Source organism: Lepidochelys kempii, chromosome 2 (genome assembly GCF_965140285.1).
Source record: "Lepidochelys kempii isolate rLepKem1 chromosome 2, rLepKem1.hap1, whole genome shotgun sequence".
Classification (NCBI taxonomy): Eukaryota; Metazoa; Chordata; order Testudines; family Cheloniidae; genus Lepidochelys; species Lepidochelys kempii.
The window spans coordinates 97,249,687-97,268,042 of NC_136381.1; the positions used below are offsets into that span (position 1 = coordinate 97,249,687).

At 41.4% G+C, this 18,356-nt stretch overlaps 1 protein-coding gene across 3 annotated transcripts in view; it reads left to right on the forward strand.

Moving 5' to 3' along the window:
- The window catches only part of DOK6 (docking protein 6), a 438,959-nt gene that overhangs the window by 335,315 nt on the left and 85,288 nt on the right, over positions 1-18,356 (forward strand). For all 3 annotated transcript variants that reach the window (XM_073331713.2, XM_073331712.2, XM_073331714.2), the window contains one exon: positions 16,583-16,700. In XM_073331713.2, coding sequence (XP_073187814.1) covers positions 16,583-16,700 — 118 coding nt within the window. The remainder of the gene's footprint in view (positions 1-16,582; positions 16,701-18,356) is intronic.

An 18,356-nucleotide genomic window follows, 5' to 3' on the forward strand; every position in this document is an offset into this window, starting at 1 on the left:
AGCCCTCCTCTATTCATGCACTAAGCAGCTCTTTCGAGCAAATTGAGGGGAATTGAGGATGTGTAGCTCTGATGCATAGAATCATAGGACTGAAAGGGAGGTCATCTAGTCCAATCCCCTGCAGTCATGGCAGGACTAAGTATTATCTAGACCCTCCCTGACAGGTGTTTGTCTAACCTGATCTTAAAAATCTCCAATGATGGAGATTCCACAACCTCCCTAGGCAATTTATGCCAGTGTTTAACAACCCTGACAGTTAGAAAGTTTTTCCTAATGTCCAACCTAAACCGCCTTTGCTGCAATTTAAGCCCATTGCTTCTTGTCCTATCCTCAGCGGTTAAGAAGAACAATTTTTCTCCCTCCTCCTTGTAACAACCTTTTATGCACTTGAAAACTGTTATCATGGCCCCTCTGTCTTCTCTTTTTCAGACTAACAAACCCAATTTTTTCAATCTTCCACCCATGCCATATGCATCATCCAGTTGGTCATACTGGGACCCATATGGGTGGAGGTAAAAAACATGCTAGAAGTGCAGATTGCCATGGTAACAGATGCAATTAATTTCTTTTCTTTTTTGAGGCTGGAACTGAGCTGTGTTGGGGTGGCTCTGCAAGAATTTTTTTTATTAAATGGTAACTGTGGATTTCAAAAAGGTATTCAAAGTTTCAGGGCATGTGGTCATACAAATACAACCTAAAATATACCAAACAAGTCTGGACAGGAAGGAGCGTTGGGAAAAGAATTGCTTTATTAATAAAAAGTAAATGAACTAGAAAGAGCAATGTAGGTCAACTTATACCCATTCTGATTACAGTAAATATAAGAACATTTACAGGAAGGAAAGTCATGCTTCATCCAATATGTAATTGTTGCCAGTTGGTGGGATTCATTGGGCTGAGGCATATGTTCAAACCATTATATGAATTAAAACAATTTACAAAAATATGTGTCTGTCTATCCATTTACTTACATATTTTATAAATTGCAGTTATGTACATCAGGCTAACAAAGCATAAGGTTACATTGGTTTCCACTAGCTTCCATTGTCCACAGACAGTTGGACAGTGATCTCAATTTTGAGCCGTCCACACATAAAAGGTGTATTTGATTTTTTTCTGTTTCATGTGTACTTTATGCATATTTAACTAGGGTGTGTGTGATTGAGAGGTTTTTACTAAATCTTAGCATTGCAGTAATGATAGGATTTTGCATAGAATAGATGTATAGGCCAGGTCCTCAACTAATGTAAATTGGAATAGTTCTAGTGACATCAGTAGATCTATGCAGATTTAAACCATCTGAGGATCTGGCTTATATAAACATATTCCATGAAAACTCCTATCATTACTACAATGTTAAAACTTAGTAAACAACCACTCAAAAGTCACAAACACCCCTAATTAAATACGCATAAAGTACATATAAAAACTGAAATGCTTTCTCTCTCTGTGTGTGTATATATATTTCAAGAGATAATGTTTAAGAAATAATTAGTTAAAAGTAAACAAACTTCTGTGTGTGTATAATTTCTTAAACATTCTCTTGAAATATATTTATGGATTATGTGTGTGTGCGTGTGCACACACACATGTATGTATTCCTAACTATATACACAATATGTGTGTGTGTGTGTAATTAATACCATCGGTATAGTTCAAAAGATTTATAATATTTGAGAAATAACTAGTAAAAGTAAGCAAATACTTTATAAAAAGGCACTAATGAAATATCTAGGAAGCTTTGTGCTTCATGATTACAATGTATGAGTATTTTACGTTTTTATTATTCAAATATCTTTGTATGATATAGATATAAATCTGGGCTTCTAAAAACATCAGAAACACTGAGGTCAGCAGGACTATGTGTGTAACTGAATACGGGGATCGGATACTGACAACCTTATTGTGAACTATTTGTGAAATTGTATTTTATTAAAAGTTTAGGTAGATGCATTCTTGACCTTTCGTTAAAATTCATGAGTAGCCAGGAGTTTCTGTGCATATAAAATGAAGGTCCATTTTTGGAAATTAAATGTCCATAAATTTGTACAATAGAGCCAGGAACTCCTTGTCATGGTTATGGGACTGTTTGTACCATGAGCTCCTTTTTGGTCTGACTGAGTGCACGTGCTCAGGTATTAGGCCTTGAAACCTTGCCTGTCTCAAGGTGGAATTTTGCAATTCTCCCACTCTTATCAAAACATAGTACAACACTCCCATCTTGGCCAACTGTTTCGTAACACGCAGGTCAGACTGGATGCCTGTGTTTCTTCTCTCCAGGAGCTTGTGACCGGCACTATACAGTGATGAATGGCCTTCATAAAACAAATAGGTTTATCTAGCACATGGACCAAAACTTTAGAGAGCCAACACCCTACATCAGGGGTGGGCAAACTTTTGGCCCGAGGACCACATTGAGGTTACGAAATGGTATGGAGGGCCAGGTAGGGAAGGTTGTGCCTCCGCAAACAGCCTGGCCCCTGCCCCTATCCGCCCCCTCCCACTTCCTGCCCCCGACTGCCCCCCTCAGAACCTCCCCCCTATCCAAGACCCCCCTGCTCCCTGTCCCCTGATTGCCCCCACCCCATCCACACCCCCGCCCCCTGACAGGCCCCCCAGACCCCTGACCCATCCAACCCCCACCCCCATCACACACACACTCCTTGTCCCCTGGCTGCCCCCTCCTGGGACCCCCATCCCTAACTGCCTCCCCAGGACACCACCCCCTAGCCAACCCGCCCTGCTTCCTGTCGCCCCCCAGGACCCACCCTCTATCCAACCCCCCCCCCCCGCTCCCTGTCTCCTGACTGCCCCCCCAAACCTCCAGCCCATCCAACCCCGCCCCCGTCCCCTGATTGCCCCCTGGGACCTCGTGCCCTTATCCCACCCCCCTCCCCCTTACCTTGCCGCTCTGAGGGGCAAGACAGGCTTATTTGAAAGCCTGGGAGATGGGTGGGCGCAAGCTGCACTGCCCATGTGGCGTCGTGGCTGTGGGGGAGGGGGAAAAGTAGGGGAGGGGCCGGGGGCTAGCCGCCCCAGCTGGGAGCTCAGGGGACAGGCAGGGCGGTCCCACGGGCCATAGTTTGCCCACCTCTGCCCTACATGAATATTTACTCTCATCTAATCTTATGTTTCAGAGTAGCAGCCATGTTAGTCTGTATTCGCAAAAAGAAAAAGAGTACTAGTGGCACCTTAGAGACTAACAAATTTATTTGAGCATAAGCTTTCGTGAGCTACAGCTCACTTCATCAGATGCATTCAATGGAAAATGCATCCGATGAAGTGAGCTGTAGCTCACGAAAGCTTATGTTCAAATAAATTTGTTAATCTAATCTTATGCTTCCCTACAAGCTAAGTTAGATGGGCTTCCCTCTTGAGTTACAGAAAGGGACAACAGGCCCTACTTATATTCTTTTAGGAAGCCCCAAACCTCTTGGGGCCCAGTCTGGTCTCCATTTCCCTTTCAGAGTGTGTCCCCCAGTCTGTTCTCCCTCTCAGAGAAAACTCCCCTTTCTCAAAGCTCAACCCTGTCTGTGTGTGCCTGAGTCTAATTACAATATTGCTTAATGGCTTTTGTTACAGGGCCTATGTGTGAAGTCTTCCTTTTGCCTCTTGCTGGGTTTTTTTCCCCCAGTCAGCCAGTCCCACCCCTGTGATGGTTGCTCCATTGTTTGGCAGTTAGATTTAAGGGCTTGCAGTCACAGGCTTTGAGACTATGAGGGGTCTGTATAGGACCTATCTGAAATGGTCTGTTTATCTATAGGACTTCTGAAATGGTCTGTTACCCCCTTAGATTCCTTCAGAAGTCCTATAGATAAATCACATTTTGGGTCCAGATCAATATTCATTACCAAGCACCCTGGCATCCATTCAGCACAACAATGTGGGAATAGTTACCTGGGTGAAGTTACTATGAGGTGGTAAGTGTCTGCATTCAGACTCCCAAGATGGCCCATCTGTTTAACACTAGACTGAAACACCTAGTGACTTACTTTGTATGGAGAGTACTACAGCAGTACTACAGTGTACTAGAGACCCTCACTTGCTTCCTTTAAATAAACAAGCACAGCTGCCAATTACTAACTTAATTTATGGAGGAAGAAGTCAGTACTAATCAGATTTTGGATTCCTGCTGTCTAAAGATAAAATCTCCCAGAGCTGCTTTTGAAGCTGTTAAGAGATGTTTTCCCCCCTTTCCCTTAGCAAAAGTCTATTTGATCTCAAATACCATTTAGATAATGTTAGAGATCAAATATACATTTTCTCAGGGAAAATGAAGCTGTAAGAGCTTCAAAAGCAGCTCTGGAGGCTGGAGTACTTGTGCTTCACTGACATCCCAAATGGTATCCATGAGCCGTATGTACGGTACTTCACAGATCCAAATATATGAGGTCTTATGGGGCTCACACATCTATCAAGACATAACATAGTACTGCATATCCCATCGAAATCTGTGAATTGGAATGGAATACAAGTGCACATCTATAAAATTGCATCATTAGGCTCCAGGAAAGCAAAAGGATTTGTATAGAGAACTCTGAAGGATGCAGAGATGGTATCACACAAAACTGAATGTCTGGCACAAGCAGAAAACAAACTGAGGCTAACAAAATGCCAATTTATCTTCATTAGCTGTATAATCTGAAGGTAATCACTGATTATCAGAAACAGCACTGGAAGTTGAAAATGAATATATTTTAAAAACAAAGAGTTAAAGGATAAGAAAATATTGCAGGACATTAGTGGTAGGACAGGAGAATGAGCAAGAGGTGTATGTATGTCCTCCTTATTCTCAAGTATGTGACCTGAAACAAAATATTTAGTTTTGATTTTCCTGATGGAAAACTGAAAAAAGTTGGCAAAATAAAATTAATTTTGTGGAAACTGCATTTTCCTTCAAAAAACATTTTGACAGAAAATTCCTGACCAACTCTACTATCCTCGTTCTTGTATGGCTTCCATCACTGGTATATATGAGTGCCTACAAGGCAGGGAGGAAACATTTAATTCCATATTTCCTGTTTGTTTTCCAAGGTACTCCAACATTGCAAATCTATTTACCTGGAACCTAGCGCCAATTTCAAAGCTGCTGACAGTACGATTCTGACTGCATATACCAGCTATTAACTTACACTCTAGACTTTAGTATTATGATGTAAACAAAAATATTCCTTAGAGTCCCAAAACAAATTTTCTTTAGTCTCATAAATGAATCTCAGCTACAGGCCCAACATTCCCTTTTTCAATTTTCATACAAACTTTGCTCACACAGAAGTTAGTAAAAACTGAGGCATGAACAAGGGTGAAGCTAAATTTTATTTAGAAGATGGTGAAATGTTTATTAATAACTTTTTGCACGGTTTGCCCAGCTCTACATAAATGCTAAGTATAATTAGGTACTATTAATATGTAGGTTTGATTCGACCCTTGCCCACAGTGTGATTTTTTAAATTTACTGTAATAGCCTTATGCCTGTTTATTCTGCTCTTCAGCTTAACTGAATTCACTTTCCTCTTCTCAGAGTGAACACTGTGTGTAAGGGCAGTCTGACAGATTTCTCCAGTGTACATAAAAAAAAAAAACTAATAAGATAAAAATCTACCACTTAAATGCTAAGTCTTAAAATAAAAATTGTTCCTTCATCAGGAAAATTCTGGGTCACAAATGGCTGAAAGGACTCATGTGATGAGTCAGCTAATTTATAGTCTTCTTCAAGTAGTATCCCTATGGGTGCTCCACTGTAGGTGCACCCCTGTGCCTTTAGAGGAGATCTCTCATAGCTGTGTTCGTTTGGCTCGTATATGGGTGTTACTCAGTGTTATATAGCACTGCATAGATGAGCTGCCTTCAGTTCCTTCTTAGTGGCCTCAGCCAGAGATTAAGCCTTAACAGTCGTCTGCATTGAGTTTACCTCAACTGTGTCCCCTTAGCTCTTTTAGTAGTTAGTTTATTACAGTTGTTCTTAGTAGTAGTTAGTAGTTTTAGTTGTAGTAGTTTAAAAAAATCCTTCTTATACATAGCTTTTACATAGTTTCTCCCCTCCTGGGAGATTTTGCTTTACTGGAAAGGCATGCTGAGTTCTCCTTATTTCAAATGTTGCCTATTGTGCCTTGAGGCAATCCCGGTGAGTGATGGCACTCCCACTGCATCCACTGCCTTAGGGAATCTCATATTTTCCAAAAGTGCAACTTCTGTCTAACCGTACAATCTAGAGCCAGAAAAAACAGGGAGATCAAACTTTGGCTCCTCATGATGGAGAGCTCACTGTGCCCAGCCTCTAACCCAGACCAGGGGACCCCCTGTATGCCTGTCTCCAAGTAAGTCAGCTACCTGTGCCATTTCCAAGCTGCACTCCTCGAGGGAATCCAAGAGGAAGACACAAGATTCCTCTCATAAGACTTCCGAAGTTCATGCCCCGAGTTCTCTAGGGAACCTACATCCAAGAAGTTGAGGTTGCGAATGACTCTAGCCACTTTGGCTTCCATCAGTCTCTACCCAACGAGGGTGCTGGTTCCTCAGGTATTGAGGACTCAGTTAAGCCTAGAGACTCCAAAAAGTCGGGCTTCCATAGACCATTGGTATCAACGGGCAGGAAGAAGAGCTCTACCTCTCCATAATCGGTACCAAAAAAGGACCATTGGGACTCCATATGGACTCCCCTTCGAGCACTCAAGACTCTCAGTACTATCAACTCCCTCAGCTACCATTACTTCAGCTCAAGCCATGGACATGGTACCGACAACATTCTTGGTACCACAGGAGTTCAGTTTTCCCTGAGAGCTGGCTGTGTCTGAGACTCCTGACTCCCCATTGCTCATCTCCGATCTGTTCTCAGTACTGAGGACCTCCAGATCCACAGACACACATCCAGTACCAACGGTTGTATATCAAATGTCTTCTGCTACTCCAGCACTTCAAAGTGACTTGGAGGAGGAGGACTCTGAAACAGATCTTGCCTTGGTGTCTCAAATATCTGTCCATGGCTCTCCACTCTATCCCTATAGAGGCTCTTTTCCAGAGATCTCTAAGGCAGTTGATCTCATGAGACACATCCATAACCACCATCTTGCTGGTATGAGCACTCATGGATGCCTCCACCCATGCCATATGCATCATCCAGTTGGTCATACTGGGACCCTGGGTGGCTTATCATCAGCAATTCTCTAGGTCCTCAAGCAACATCTGTCACCGAGATAGACAACTTTCCTCACCATCCCTCTCCAGGAGACCAGAACCTTAGGAAGAAACCTTTGAGAAACAGGAAGCTAGGGCTGACAAAGAGCTCTCTCCACCAGCTGATATTTCTTCTTCATCCCCGGATGAAGAGATCATGCCACCTCAACCATCCCTGTCTGACAATTTAAATATTTCCAGGACCTTATCAAGAAGGTTGTGGATTCTTAGCTTGAGGAGGTTAAAGAACCTCATCATAAGCTGCTTGACATCCTCCACACAGCTTCATCTGCCTGCATTGCCTTGCCTGTTAATGAGGCACTCCTGGATCCTGCAAAAATTATCTGGTACACCCTGGCCTCAATTCCACACACATTCAAGAGCATGGACAAAAAATATGTCCCCTCAAAGGACTCAGAAATCTTATTTTCTCATCTCTCTCCTAACTCCTTGATGGTCAAGGCAGTTATTGAATATGGAAGGCAGTATCACACAAAATCTATGCCCTCTGATAGAAATCACAAGCCCCTCGACCTGTGTTGTAGAAAATCATATTCCACAGCTACTTTACAATTTGGAATTGCTATCTACCAGGCATTAATGGAGAAGTACAACCAAACAAATTGTACCAACTGAACTCCTTTATTGTACATTTACCAACAGAACACAGAGTAATTTCAGGCAAATATTGCAGAAAGCCAACTGCTTACCAGAATTTCTCTGCAGGCTTCTCTCAGTGCCACTGATACTCCTGTTGATTTCAATTTCTATGGCATTAGTTATGAGGAGGGCCTCCTGGCTTCAGCTCTCAGGATTTCTAAAGGAGGACCAGAATACGACCTTTTTAGAAGCCAATCGTCTAGGTAAGGGAACACCAGAATTCCTTTTCTGCGGAGGTGTGTCACTACTACTGACATGACCTTTGAAAAGACATTTGGGAGAGATGATTGGCCAAAAGGGAGAACCCTTTACTGAAAATGGTTCTGACAGACAGTAAAACATAGGTATCTTTTATGGGATAGGTGGATTGTTATATGGAAATATGCATCCTGAAGGCTGAGGGCTGAGAACAATTCCTTTGGTTCAGTGATGGAATTATTGCTACAAGTGTCACCATTTTGAATTTTTGTGTCTTCACTAAGCTGTTGAGTAGCCTTAAATCTAAGACGGGTCTCTCAACCACTGCTCTTTTTTGGAGCCAGCTGACACTTCCCCCTCCCATCCAACAGCTGTATCCATTAGATTGGGATTCCCCTCTGCTCATGGAGGCAGAGAGAACAGTCTCACTCTCAATATATATCTCTTAGGTCAATAATTTTTAATCTCCACCTTAACAGAAGCCAATATCTATTAATACTGTCTGTGCACTGATTAGTGCTCTCCAGCTAGTAAATTCTGTGTCATAGAAATGTGTTTACTGTATCAGTTACTTCCACATATCAGTGATTTTTATATTGTTTCACAGCAGGGTACATTTTGCAGTTGTTTATTCTGCTAGTAGCTATGGGAGCTGACTTTCTAGCAGGCTGACTTCATTCCTTGGAAAGGTTCCTTACTATCAAGAGCTTTAATACCCTGGGCCCTGCCCACACTGGAGCCAAGTATTCAGTATTTGTGTTTTTAGTAAGTGTGTTGTGACTATTGCAAAGTGTTCAAAGCATATTTTACAGTGGTTCAAGTCTCGGTAAAACGTAAAGGTACAAGCTTCAGTCATTGCAATGATTAGCGTAATTCCCATTTATTTCAATTGGAGCAAAGAAAGAAAAGCTGAGTGTGAGAAGAGATGTTGAAATATGAGTGAATATATATACTTTATTAACAGAATAGTCCTCATATTCTGTACAAACTATTACATTAGTCCTTCATGTTTCAGATTATGATGTGATCTATTCTGGGCATCTCTCACTGGAAATACTGCTAGTTAAATATCCTGCCAGAGAGGGAGTGAGATGCCATAATCCTTTCTTTATAGTATAGCCAAGGAGATAAAAATTAATAGTCAATCCCCAGTCATTGATTCACTTTCCAGCTGATTATTCATTAGTGCTTCTTTATTTATATACAATATTGTCCACAGCCAGAGAAGATTACTACATATGTATGTAGTATCTTACTACATAAGATTAGGCCTAATTTTATTTTGCTCATTTTTATTTCTCCTTTATGTAGTATTAAGTAATAAGTAGTACCTGTTTGGTTGGTGTCATCATACACCTGTTCTATTCTGTTAATCTCATCTCACTGCTAGCATGAACTGTAGAAGCAGAGTTTGGGCCTATGAGCCTGAGCCTGTAGTCTAGGATTGCCGACTTTCTAATAGCAGAAAACCGAACACTTCTTCTCTTAGGCCCTGGCCTCTGCCCCACCCCTTCTCTGAGGCTCACCTTCTCCCTCTCCCCCACCCTCACTCAGTTGCTCATTTTCAACAGGCTGGGGCAGAGGGTTGGGGTGCAGGAAGGGGTGAGGGCTCTGGGATGGGTCTGGGGATGAGGAGTTTGGGGTGCAGGTAGGGTTGCCAATTTTGGTTGGATGTATTCCTGGAGGTTTCATCACATTACATAATCTTTAATTAAAGATTAATCTTTAATTCCTGGAGACTCCAGGGCAATCCTGGAGGGTTGGCAACCATAATGTAGCCCCATCCTGTATATGTGAGCTACTCCTTAGTTGACTGTAATAGAGGCCACGGCAGGAGAAGGGATGGTGGAAGCCTGGCAATTTTCAAAGAGCTATCTGCTGTTTTGCCCCTAGTTGCAAGAGCATATTTGCAGTGCAGCGAGGAGCAGATACAGAGCCATGCAACCTTTTCCACTTCCACTGCTTTTTCCCTTTGGCCTGAGGACTGTGCCCTGTGCTAGACTAGTCTCAGGTCAGTGTGCTTGCCTCACTGGTTGGGAAGACTGAAATAGCAGGCATAAAACAGTGATAATTCAGCCAAGCAACTATGTAAATATCTTCATACTCAGTAAACCTTGATTGATGCTGATCACTGCAGATCACTCATGCATACCTCTGCCTAATGACCATGGGAGCTGCTCAGCACTTCTTCAGATTTTCTCTTTAATAAAAATTTTTTTTACAAATTGATAAACCAAAATCTGTGTTTTTCCTTATCAGGAGAGAATATAATCTATACACTGGGAAGCAACTATATTTGGGTTTCTTCTTCACAAAATTATAACATTTTTAAAAAATGAAATGCTCATTATCTGAATGTAATCTTGCCTATTGCTTACATTCATGTTGATAAGTGTTATGGTCTAGTTTATTACTCATCTCCTGCTTCCTCAGAGATATTGTGTGACCCATAAATCCTGGTTTAGAATGAATTGTTCTGGTTTCAGGGCAGTCCAGTTTTATAGTCTTTTGGACCCCCATAGTAGCACTACACTAGTTTTATGTGTCATCTTAAAATTCCTTTGGTATGTGAATTTGTAGAGTGATTTATAGCATGCTATAATGGGATTATGCTAGAAGTGATCTCTCATTTATCTGGGAGTACCTTATTGTTGTTGTTATCATATATTGTGCATGCCAGTGAAGTTAATCTGGGCTTTGCTGCCACCACCAGGTTACAGACATTGTACAAATAAAAAATTCTACCCCCTCTTTCTTCCTCTCCAAGTTCTTCACAGAACAGAAGCACCCTTAGGGCTAGAAAGAGGGAACTCTATATAGGCTTTAACAAGGTGTGGGGGGAGGGAGGAATATACTATGTTTCTGCTGCTGGGCCTGTTGAAAACCTCCTCTGTCTGTCTGAATTAAAATAGCTATTTGGCCTCACACATCTCCATTGGTAACATTAATTTGACAAATGCTGTTATGCTTTGGTGTCCTGTTCACACAGTATTAATCCATTTTGGAATCACTCTTTTCTTCTTGCTAGAGTCAAAAGATGATGTTCTGTCTAAACTTCTTGTTCCAGTTAAAAAAAAATAGAGCGGAAATATGAACTAAGACTATCACTAGCTATTTTTAATATATATTTACAATTAGATTATTCAGTTCAGTGAAAGGTTGTTTTTTTTTGTATTGGTGGGGGGGCTTGAATCCAGTATGAAATTGTCTCTGGTGACACTTGATTAACCAGAGCAGGTCTGGTGAGAATGTGAGATCAGTCAGTGGCCTCAGTCCAACTCCTTGTGGACCAATGTCCAAAACACACAAAAAACTGTTTTTATTGGCCAACTTTGGAGCAACCCCAAAAACTGAAAGGATGGGACACTCTTTAATGCTGCTGCTCATGTTTACATGCTCTTGAATAAAGAAAAGACTTTGTTCTTTAGTGCCTTCAAAGCTTTAACTTTTCTTTAGAAAAGTCAGAGGAAAATGAGAGAATCACATGCTATACATCAAAGCTCAGAGTTATAACATGTTTAACAGGTTACATTCTTAGAACCAAATTCAATGGCATCAGAGGGAGTAACACCACTGAAGTCAGTAGAGCTCTCCCATGGGCATCAGTGGAAAATCTAGCCCTTATGCCTTATTTCAAAAAGATACACTATTAACATTTTTGAAGATGGCTTACAGTGAAAAGAGTTTCCATTTCCATCCATCACAGTCCCTTCGAAATTGTAAAGAAGTCATTGGTTGTAGATGGAATTGATGTTACTTTAGATTTATTCATTATGGATAACCAACTGTGTCCACAATCCCAGAGGTCGAAATCAAGGGACATGTCAAGTATCTGGAGAAAACAAGAGCAATGGACTACTCCATGCCAGTTTAAGAAAAGTCTTTCAAATGTGTCAGTGATATTTTTGTTGGCTGCTTTAAATCTAAGAAATGTGGGTCATTCTGATCTAGATTTATGTATTTATGCTTCCCATTTCTACTCTCTTGCCTCCAGTCTCTAATCACAATAAGCATTTCTTTCCTCAGATCATGGGGAAAGAAGGTCTGGACTATGTATTTGCAGTCCTCAACATCTCAGTGAATCTGAAAAGTCTTTATAGCAAAATCATTCATGATATTTTTCACTTTTAGGGCTGTTAAATGGAAACAATAATACTGTTGTGATTATCCCACTGCTTCTGTTACTGGTCATATCTTCCTTTAATACAGGGGCAGGAAAACTACGGCCCGGGGGGGCCACATCCGGCCCATCAGATGTTTTAATCCAGCCCTCGAGCTCCAGCCAGGGAGTAGGGTTGGGGGCTTGCCCCGCTCCGTGCATGCCAGGTCTCTGCGCGGCTCCCAGAAGCAGCAGCATGTCCCTCCTACATGTAGGGGCAGCCAGGGGGCTTCACACACTGCCCCCACAGCTCCTATTGGCTAGCAACCACGGCCAATGAGGCTGCAGGGACGGTGACTGGGGACGGGGCAGCACACATCGAGTCTCCTGGCTGCGCCTCTACGTAGGAGCCAGAGGGGGGACATGCTGCTGCTTCCAGGAGCTACTTGAGGTAAATGCCACCTGGAGCCTGCACCCCAACCTCCTCCCATGCCCCAACCCCCTGCCCCAGTCCTGATCCCCCTCCCAACCTCCGAACCCCTTGGTCCCAGGCCGGAGCACCCACCTGCACCCCTAATCCCTCATCCCCAGCCCCACTCCAGAACCCACATCCCCAGCTGAAGTCCTTACCCCCTCCCACACCCCAACCCCCAATTTCATGAGCATTCATGGCCCGCCATACAATTTCCATACCCAGATGTGGCCCTCAGGCCAAAAATGTTGCCCACCCCTGCTTTAATAGGAACATATAACTAGTTATTTAATATTAAGGCTAGTTTATTTCTCAGAGCAAATCTTTTGAACGCATCTATACTGTTTCTGCCATTATGGACCTTGTAGACTTTAACATCACTGAAAACAGTAGACATGACTCTGCCTGTCTGCCAATGATGGAAAGTTAATGGTGCTACATTGTTGAAAGCAAGAGGAGAATCAAGCCCATTATACTGTTTCTAGAAACAGGGCACCTGCAACAACCTATTAAAGGGGGTATTGATTAGTGTTGATTTACTCTGTAGGTAGTAAATAGGGCTTAGTAGATACTAGACTGGTAAAATACTCTTAAAGGAAACTTGGACGTTGGGTACATAAAAATTGCACTAATGTAACTATGTCAATGTAGGGGTATAGGAACTGATTAAATTGGTTAAGGAATTTGAAGGGATCAATGCTTAGAGGAAGAAGGAATGAAGGAGAAGAGAAAAACAGATTATTTGTCTGCCTTTCCACATAAAGCTGCTGTCCAATTCTCTGTCCTATTTGTAAGCCCTAATTTCTGTCTTTTCTTTGGACACATCCAGTTATCCAGGCAGAAAATTTGGGCATATTTTGATATTAACTTCCCTGTGTGTGTGTGTGTGTGTAACTGTATTGCTCTTCCTCTGACATTATTAAGTCACTCTACCTTGTTTATTTGTTCTGAATGCAGTTCTATTCAGAAATCTAATGCAAGAATGTATTTTATTTTTTATTTTGCACAAGATGGGCATACTCAGCAATTACAGATGAAGGGAATAAGAACCACAGGAGATTTGCCAATAATAAGTTAACTGAAAATATTGACTGTTAAACCATTTATTATTTTTTTTTCATTTTTTATAATGTAATTTAAAGGATGGATTGTATGGAATTGTATGATACTCAAAGCAAAATGGTTTTGGAAGATTGGAAGAGTCTGTGGAAAGAGCTACATGAAAGATAGTTATGAATTCACTAGCGCTGGAGTGACTATGTTAGTATTAGTATGTGTGTTAAGCCTCTGATCATGACAGTATGGACTGTTTCAGAAGCCTGAGTAGTCTTATTCTGAGGTGTGTGTTTGTACCGTTAAGTCACAGTGTTGTACCTTCTCTCCTGGTAAATTTGACTCCTGGGTCCTTGTAGTGAGACAATGACTCATCGGTGCTGTGCCTCCTGTCAGCCGTCCTGGAAATTAGCTCTGCCACCCCAGAGCGCCCTCTGCAGGCCGGTGTCTCACCGGCCACTGGCCCCCGTGTCCCTCCTGGACCCCGGTGCCCCTCTACAGGAGGATTCTGCCCCCTGCAGTAACCCCACAGCTCTGGGTCTCCCCACCCCGGGGAACCCCCAACCCTCTATCCCCACCTCTCCTCAGTCTATGGCTATTGCCAGTCACCATCTAGCCCCCGCTCACTGGGGCGGACTGCAGTGTATAACCCATTCATTGTTGGCAAAGGTGGGTATGGACCTGCTGCCTTTGACTAGCGCCGGGGCTGTAGCCTCTGGGGAGTTGCCAGGCAGGAGCTCCCCTGCTCCTCTTGCCTTTCCCCAGCCCTGCTCAGTTGCCTGCACTCTCAGCTCCCAAACTCTGAAGCTAGAGGGAGAGTCCTGACCCTGAGGCCTTATAACAGGGCCAGGTGTGGCCTGATCTGGGCGTGGCCCAGCTGTGGCTGCTTCCCCCAATCAGCCTAGCCGTTGCTCACAACCCTAGCCCTCTCCCAGGGCTGGCTTTAACCCTTTCAGGGCTGGAGCGGGTGACCACCCCGCTACAGTCCTCCTTAAACATTATATTGTGTTATGAAGATTCATATATAAATGATTATATATAAATCAAAAATAATATACAGGTATAGCTTTTTTCCCCTCTCAAACTAGTTCCAAATTTTTCCTTTGGAGATACTCCTAATCTGGTACATAACAAGTTTCTCAAAAGTAACCATTTATCTATCGGTTAATAGCTTCTCCCAGTCTGTTTTATCATTGCAATAATATTGTGCAAAAATGAGTGTCTAAAAATATCCACTCTATCATTGACTAGCTCTTATATTAGGCCAGAAAGTTCTCTTTAAAATAAAAAGACGAGGGGAAGCCAGGACTGTGGTTAATGAGAGCATGCCAATTAATGAGATTAGCTTTATAGACTCATTAATGCTATTAATTGGCATTACTGTCACCAATTAAAGATCCATGTTTATGTTTTAAGCATAGGCCTTAAATGAAAAACTGGTGATGTGTTTTAAAGTGCTCTTTCCTTGAAGGTGATATTTCCATAAAATATGAATTGCATTCTCTTTGGTATTAACCATCTGAAAGGATATCTAGTTCAGTTCATACTATAGTAATATGAATACTGGTGACACATCTGCCTGCTTAATGCTTAATATCAGAAGATGTTTTACTTATTAAATTACAGATCCTGAGAAAAAGATGACCTGCTGTTGCTCTCAGAACTGTGCTTTTGGGTATAATAGTGGTTCTTGCCTTTTTTGTTTTAGGGGCATTTTTTAATCTTAAGGTTTCAATGAACTTGTGTATTATTTATCTGATCTGTGACTCAACTTGTCCATTACTTACCTCTGTGTGTCTTTAGAAAGTCACTTTTAGTTAAATCCCTGGGTGCATCTCTGGGAGAATGGGCCAGATTCAAAGTTGATTCCATTGATTGGAATTGGGTAGCACTTGGCATGAATCAATAACGAATTTGGAATGTTGCTTTCAGACTAGAATTTTGTTTCTATGTGGGTGGGTAACAAATTTCCTATTCCATAATAGGCTGCATTTTTAAGGCTTTTGTTGTTATTATTTATCACTTATCACAGTAGTACCTTGCTGCCTAGTCAAGATCAGGGCTGCCTTGTGCTAGGCAACTGTACAAACAAAGAGTAATTGTCAGATCATTTACTGCTATGTTAATTTCCAGGTAAGGACTTTATAAACTTTTATTAATTTTAAGTTCTCAAGTTTTTGACTGGAATCTTTAAGTTAGAATGATCTTATAGGGAAATAAATTAGATGTCTGGGAGGAAAAGGGATTAGCTAAAATAAATTTGACCAGTTTTGATTACAATCCCCAAGAAAGGAATTGCTAAAGTAGTTTCAAATAGAGACATCTGGAATCAAAATGACTACTACACAGCGGTGTATATTGGCACTCACTAACAAAACAACTGTAGCTCTTTCTTTGAACTACTGCCTCCAGAAGAAGGTACTTCTGATACTGACATCTTAGCTCAGCCAATAAACACAAAAGTGGTTGCATTAAGTATGATACTCAGGAAGGAAAATGACAAACGCATAGAATCATAGCGTTTAAGGCCAGAAGGGACCACCAGATCATCTAGTCTGACATCCTATATATCACAGGCCACCAACACCACCCAATCACTTGCACACTAACTGCAACAACTGACATTAGACCAAAACATTACAAACATGACCACATGAACAGCTGTAGGAAAGTAGGGGCAGAAGCAGGAAAAAAATGATCTAGTAAACCCCATTATTTAGGAATACCTATGATTTTTCCCCCTGAATACTAGCAACCCATTTCTAGTATTGATGCTCTTCACAGAAGGTAAATCATAACATACAAACTGTGATGATTCAGTAAAATGTACATTTTAATGATGGCTCTTTTCTAGTTTTAAACACTGAAATGTACATGTCAAATGGGTTGGTGAATGATTTGCCACTTATGTTTGCTTTGTCTTTTAGCTCCAGACCAGTCTGAGTGAACCAATGACATTATCCAAGTCAATCTCACTTCCCCGTAGCGCATACTGGCATCACATCACCCGACAGAACAGCGTTGGAGAAATCTACAGTTTACAAGGCAAGTAGCTTTAAAAATGAAATGACATGTTCATTAGTTTCCCTCACATTGATCAGAATTCATGCTTATCATTTGCATTGGTTGTTTTCCCTTCATTTCAATTTATCAACTGTCACCAACTATAGAGGAACTCCTGAGATTTGCAATACAATTTTTTTTAGTTATTTTTTGATAAACTAATGGTGAAAATTACTTCCAGAATCACCATGCATCAGTCAATTTGGCAATGGAATTTGAATAAAACACTGTACAATGTAACTTATAAGTACCTAAAGAGTGTCTGGCATCTGGATCCGTTTCATAGTGTGTTCTGCAGAGAGCTTTTCTTGCATCTCCTTTTCCTAATAAGATAGAGTATGAGGAGGCCCAAATGATATTCATCCAAGAGTTCTAAAGGAACTCAAATATTAGATTGCAGAACTATTAACTGTGGTATGTAACTGATTGCTTAAATTAACCTGTGTTCCAGATGACTGGAGGGAGGGCTAATGTAATGCCTATCTTTAAAAAAAGCTCCAGGAATGATCCTGACAATTACAAGCTGGTGAGCCTAACTTCAGGACCAGGCAAACTGGTAGAAACTATAGTAAAGAAAAGTATTTTCACATACATAGAAGCACACGATATGTTGGGGAAGAGTCAACATGGCTTTTGTAAAGGGAAATCATGCCTCACCAATGTATCAGAATTCTTTGAGGATGTCAACAAACATGTGGAGAAGGGTAATCCAGTGGATATAGTATACTTGGACCTTCAGAAAGCCTTTGACAATGTCCCTCACCAAAGGCTCTTAAGCAAAGTAGGCAGTCATGGAACACATAACTGGTTAAAAGATAGGAAACAAAGGGTAGAAATAAATGGTCAGTTTTTAGAAAGGAGAGCGGTAAACAGCAGGATCTCCCCAGAGATCTGTACTGGAACCAGAGCTGTTCAACATATTCATAGATGATCTAGAAAAAGGGGCAAACTGTGAGGTGGCAAAGTTTTCAGATAATACAAAATTACTCAATATAGTTAAGTCCAGGGCTGACTGAAAAGAGTTAAAAGGGATTTCACAAAACTGGGTGACTTTGCAATAAAGTCGCAGATGAAGTTCAATGTTGATAAATGCAAAGTAATGCACACTGGAAAACATAAGCCTGACTATACATACAAAATGATGGGGTCTAAATTAGCTGTTACCACTCAAGAAAGAGATCTTGGAGTCATTGTGGATAGTTCTCTGAAAACATCTGCTCAGTGTGCACTGACAGTCAAAATGCTAACAGAATGTTAGGAACCATTGATAGATAATAAGACAGAAAATATTATAAAACCACTATGTAAACCCATGGTACACCCACATCTTGAACACTGTGTGCCGTTCTGGTCACCCCATTTAAGAAAAGTTATATTAGAACTGGAAAGAAGTACAGAGAAGGGCAATAAAAATGATTAGGGGCATAGAAAAAGACAGGGTCTGTTCATCTTAGAAAAGAGATGATTGATGGGGGGATATGATAGAAGTCTGTAAAATCATGGTGTGGAGAAAGTGAATAAGGAAGTATTATTTACTCCTTTAGATAACACAAGAACCAATGGTCATCCAATGAAATTAAGAGGCAACAGGTTTAGAATAATAGAAGATTAGGTTTGGAAGAGACCTCAGGAGGTCAA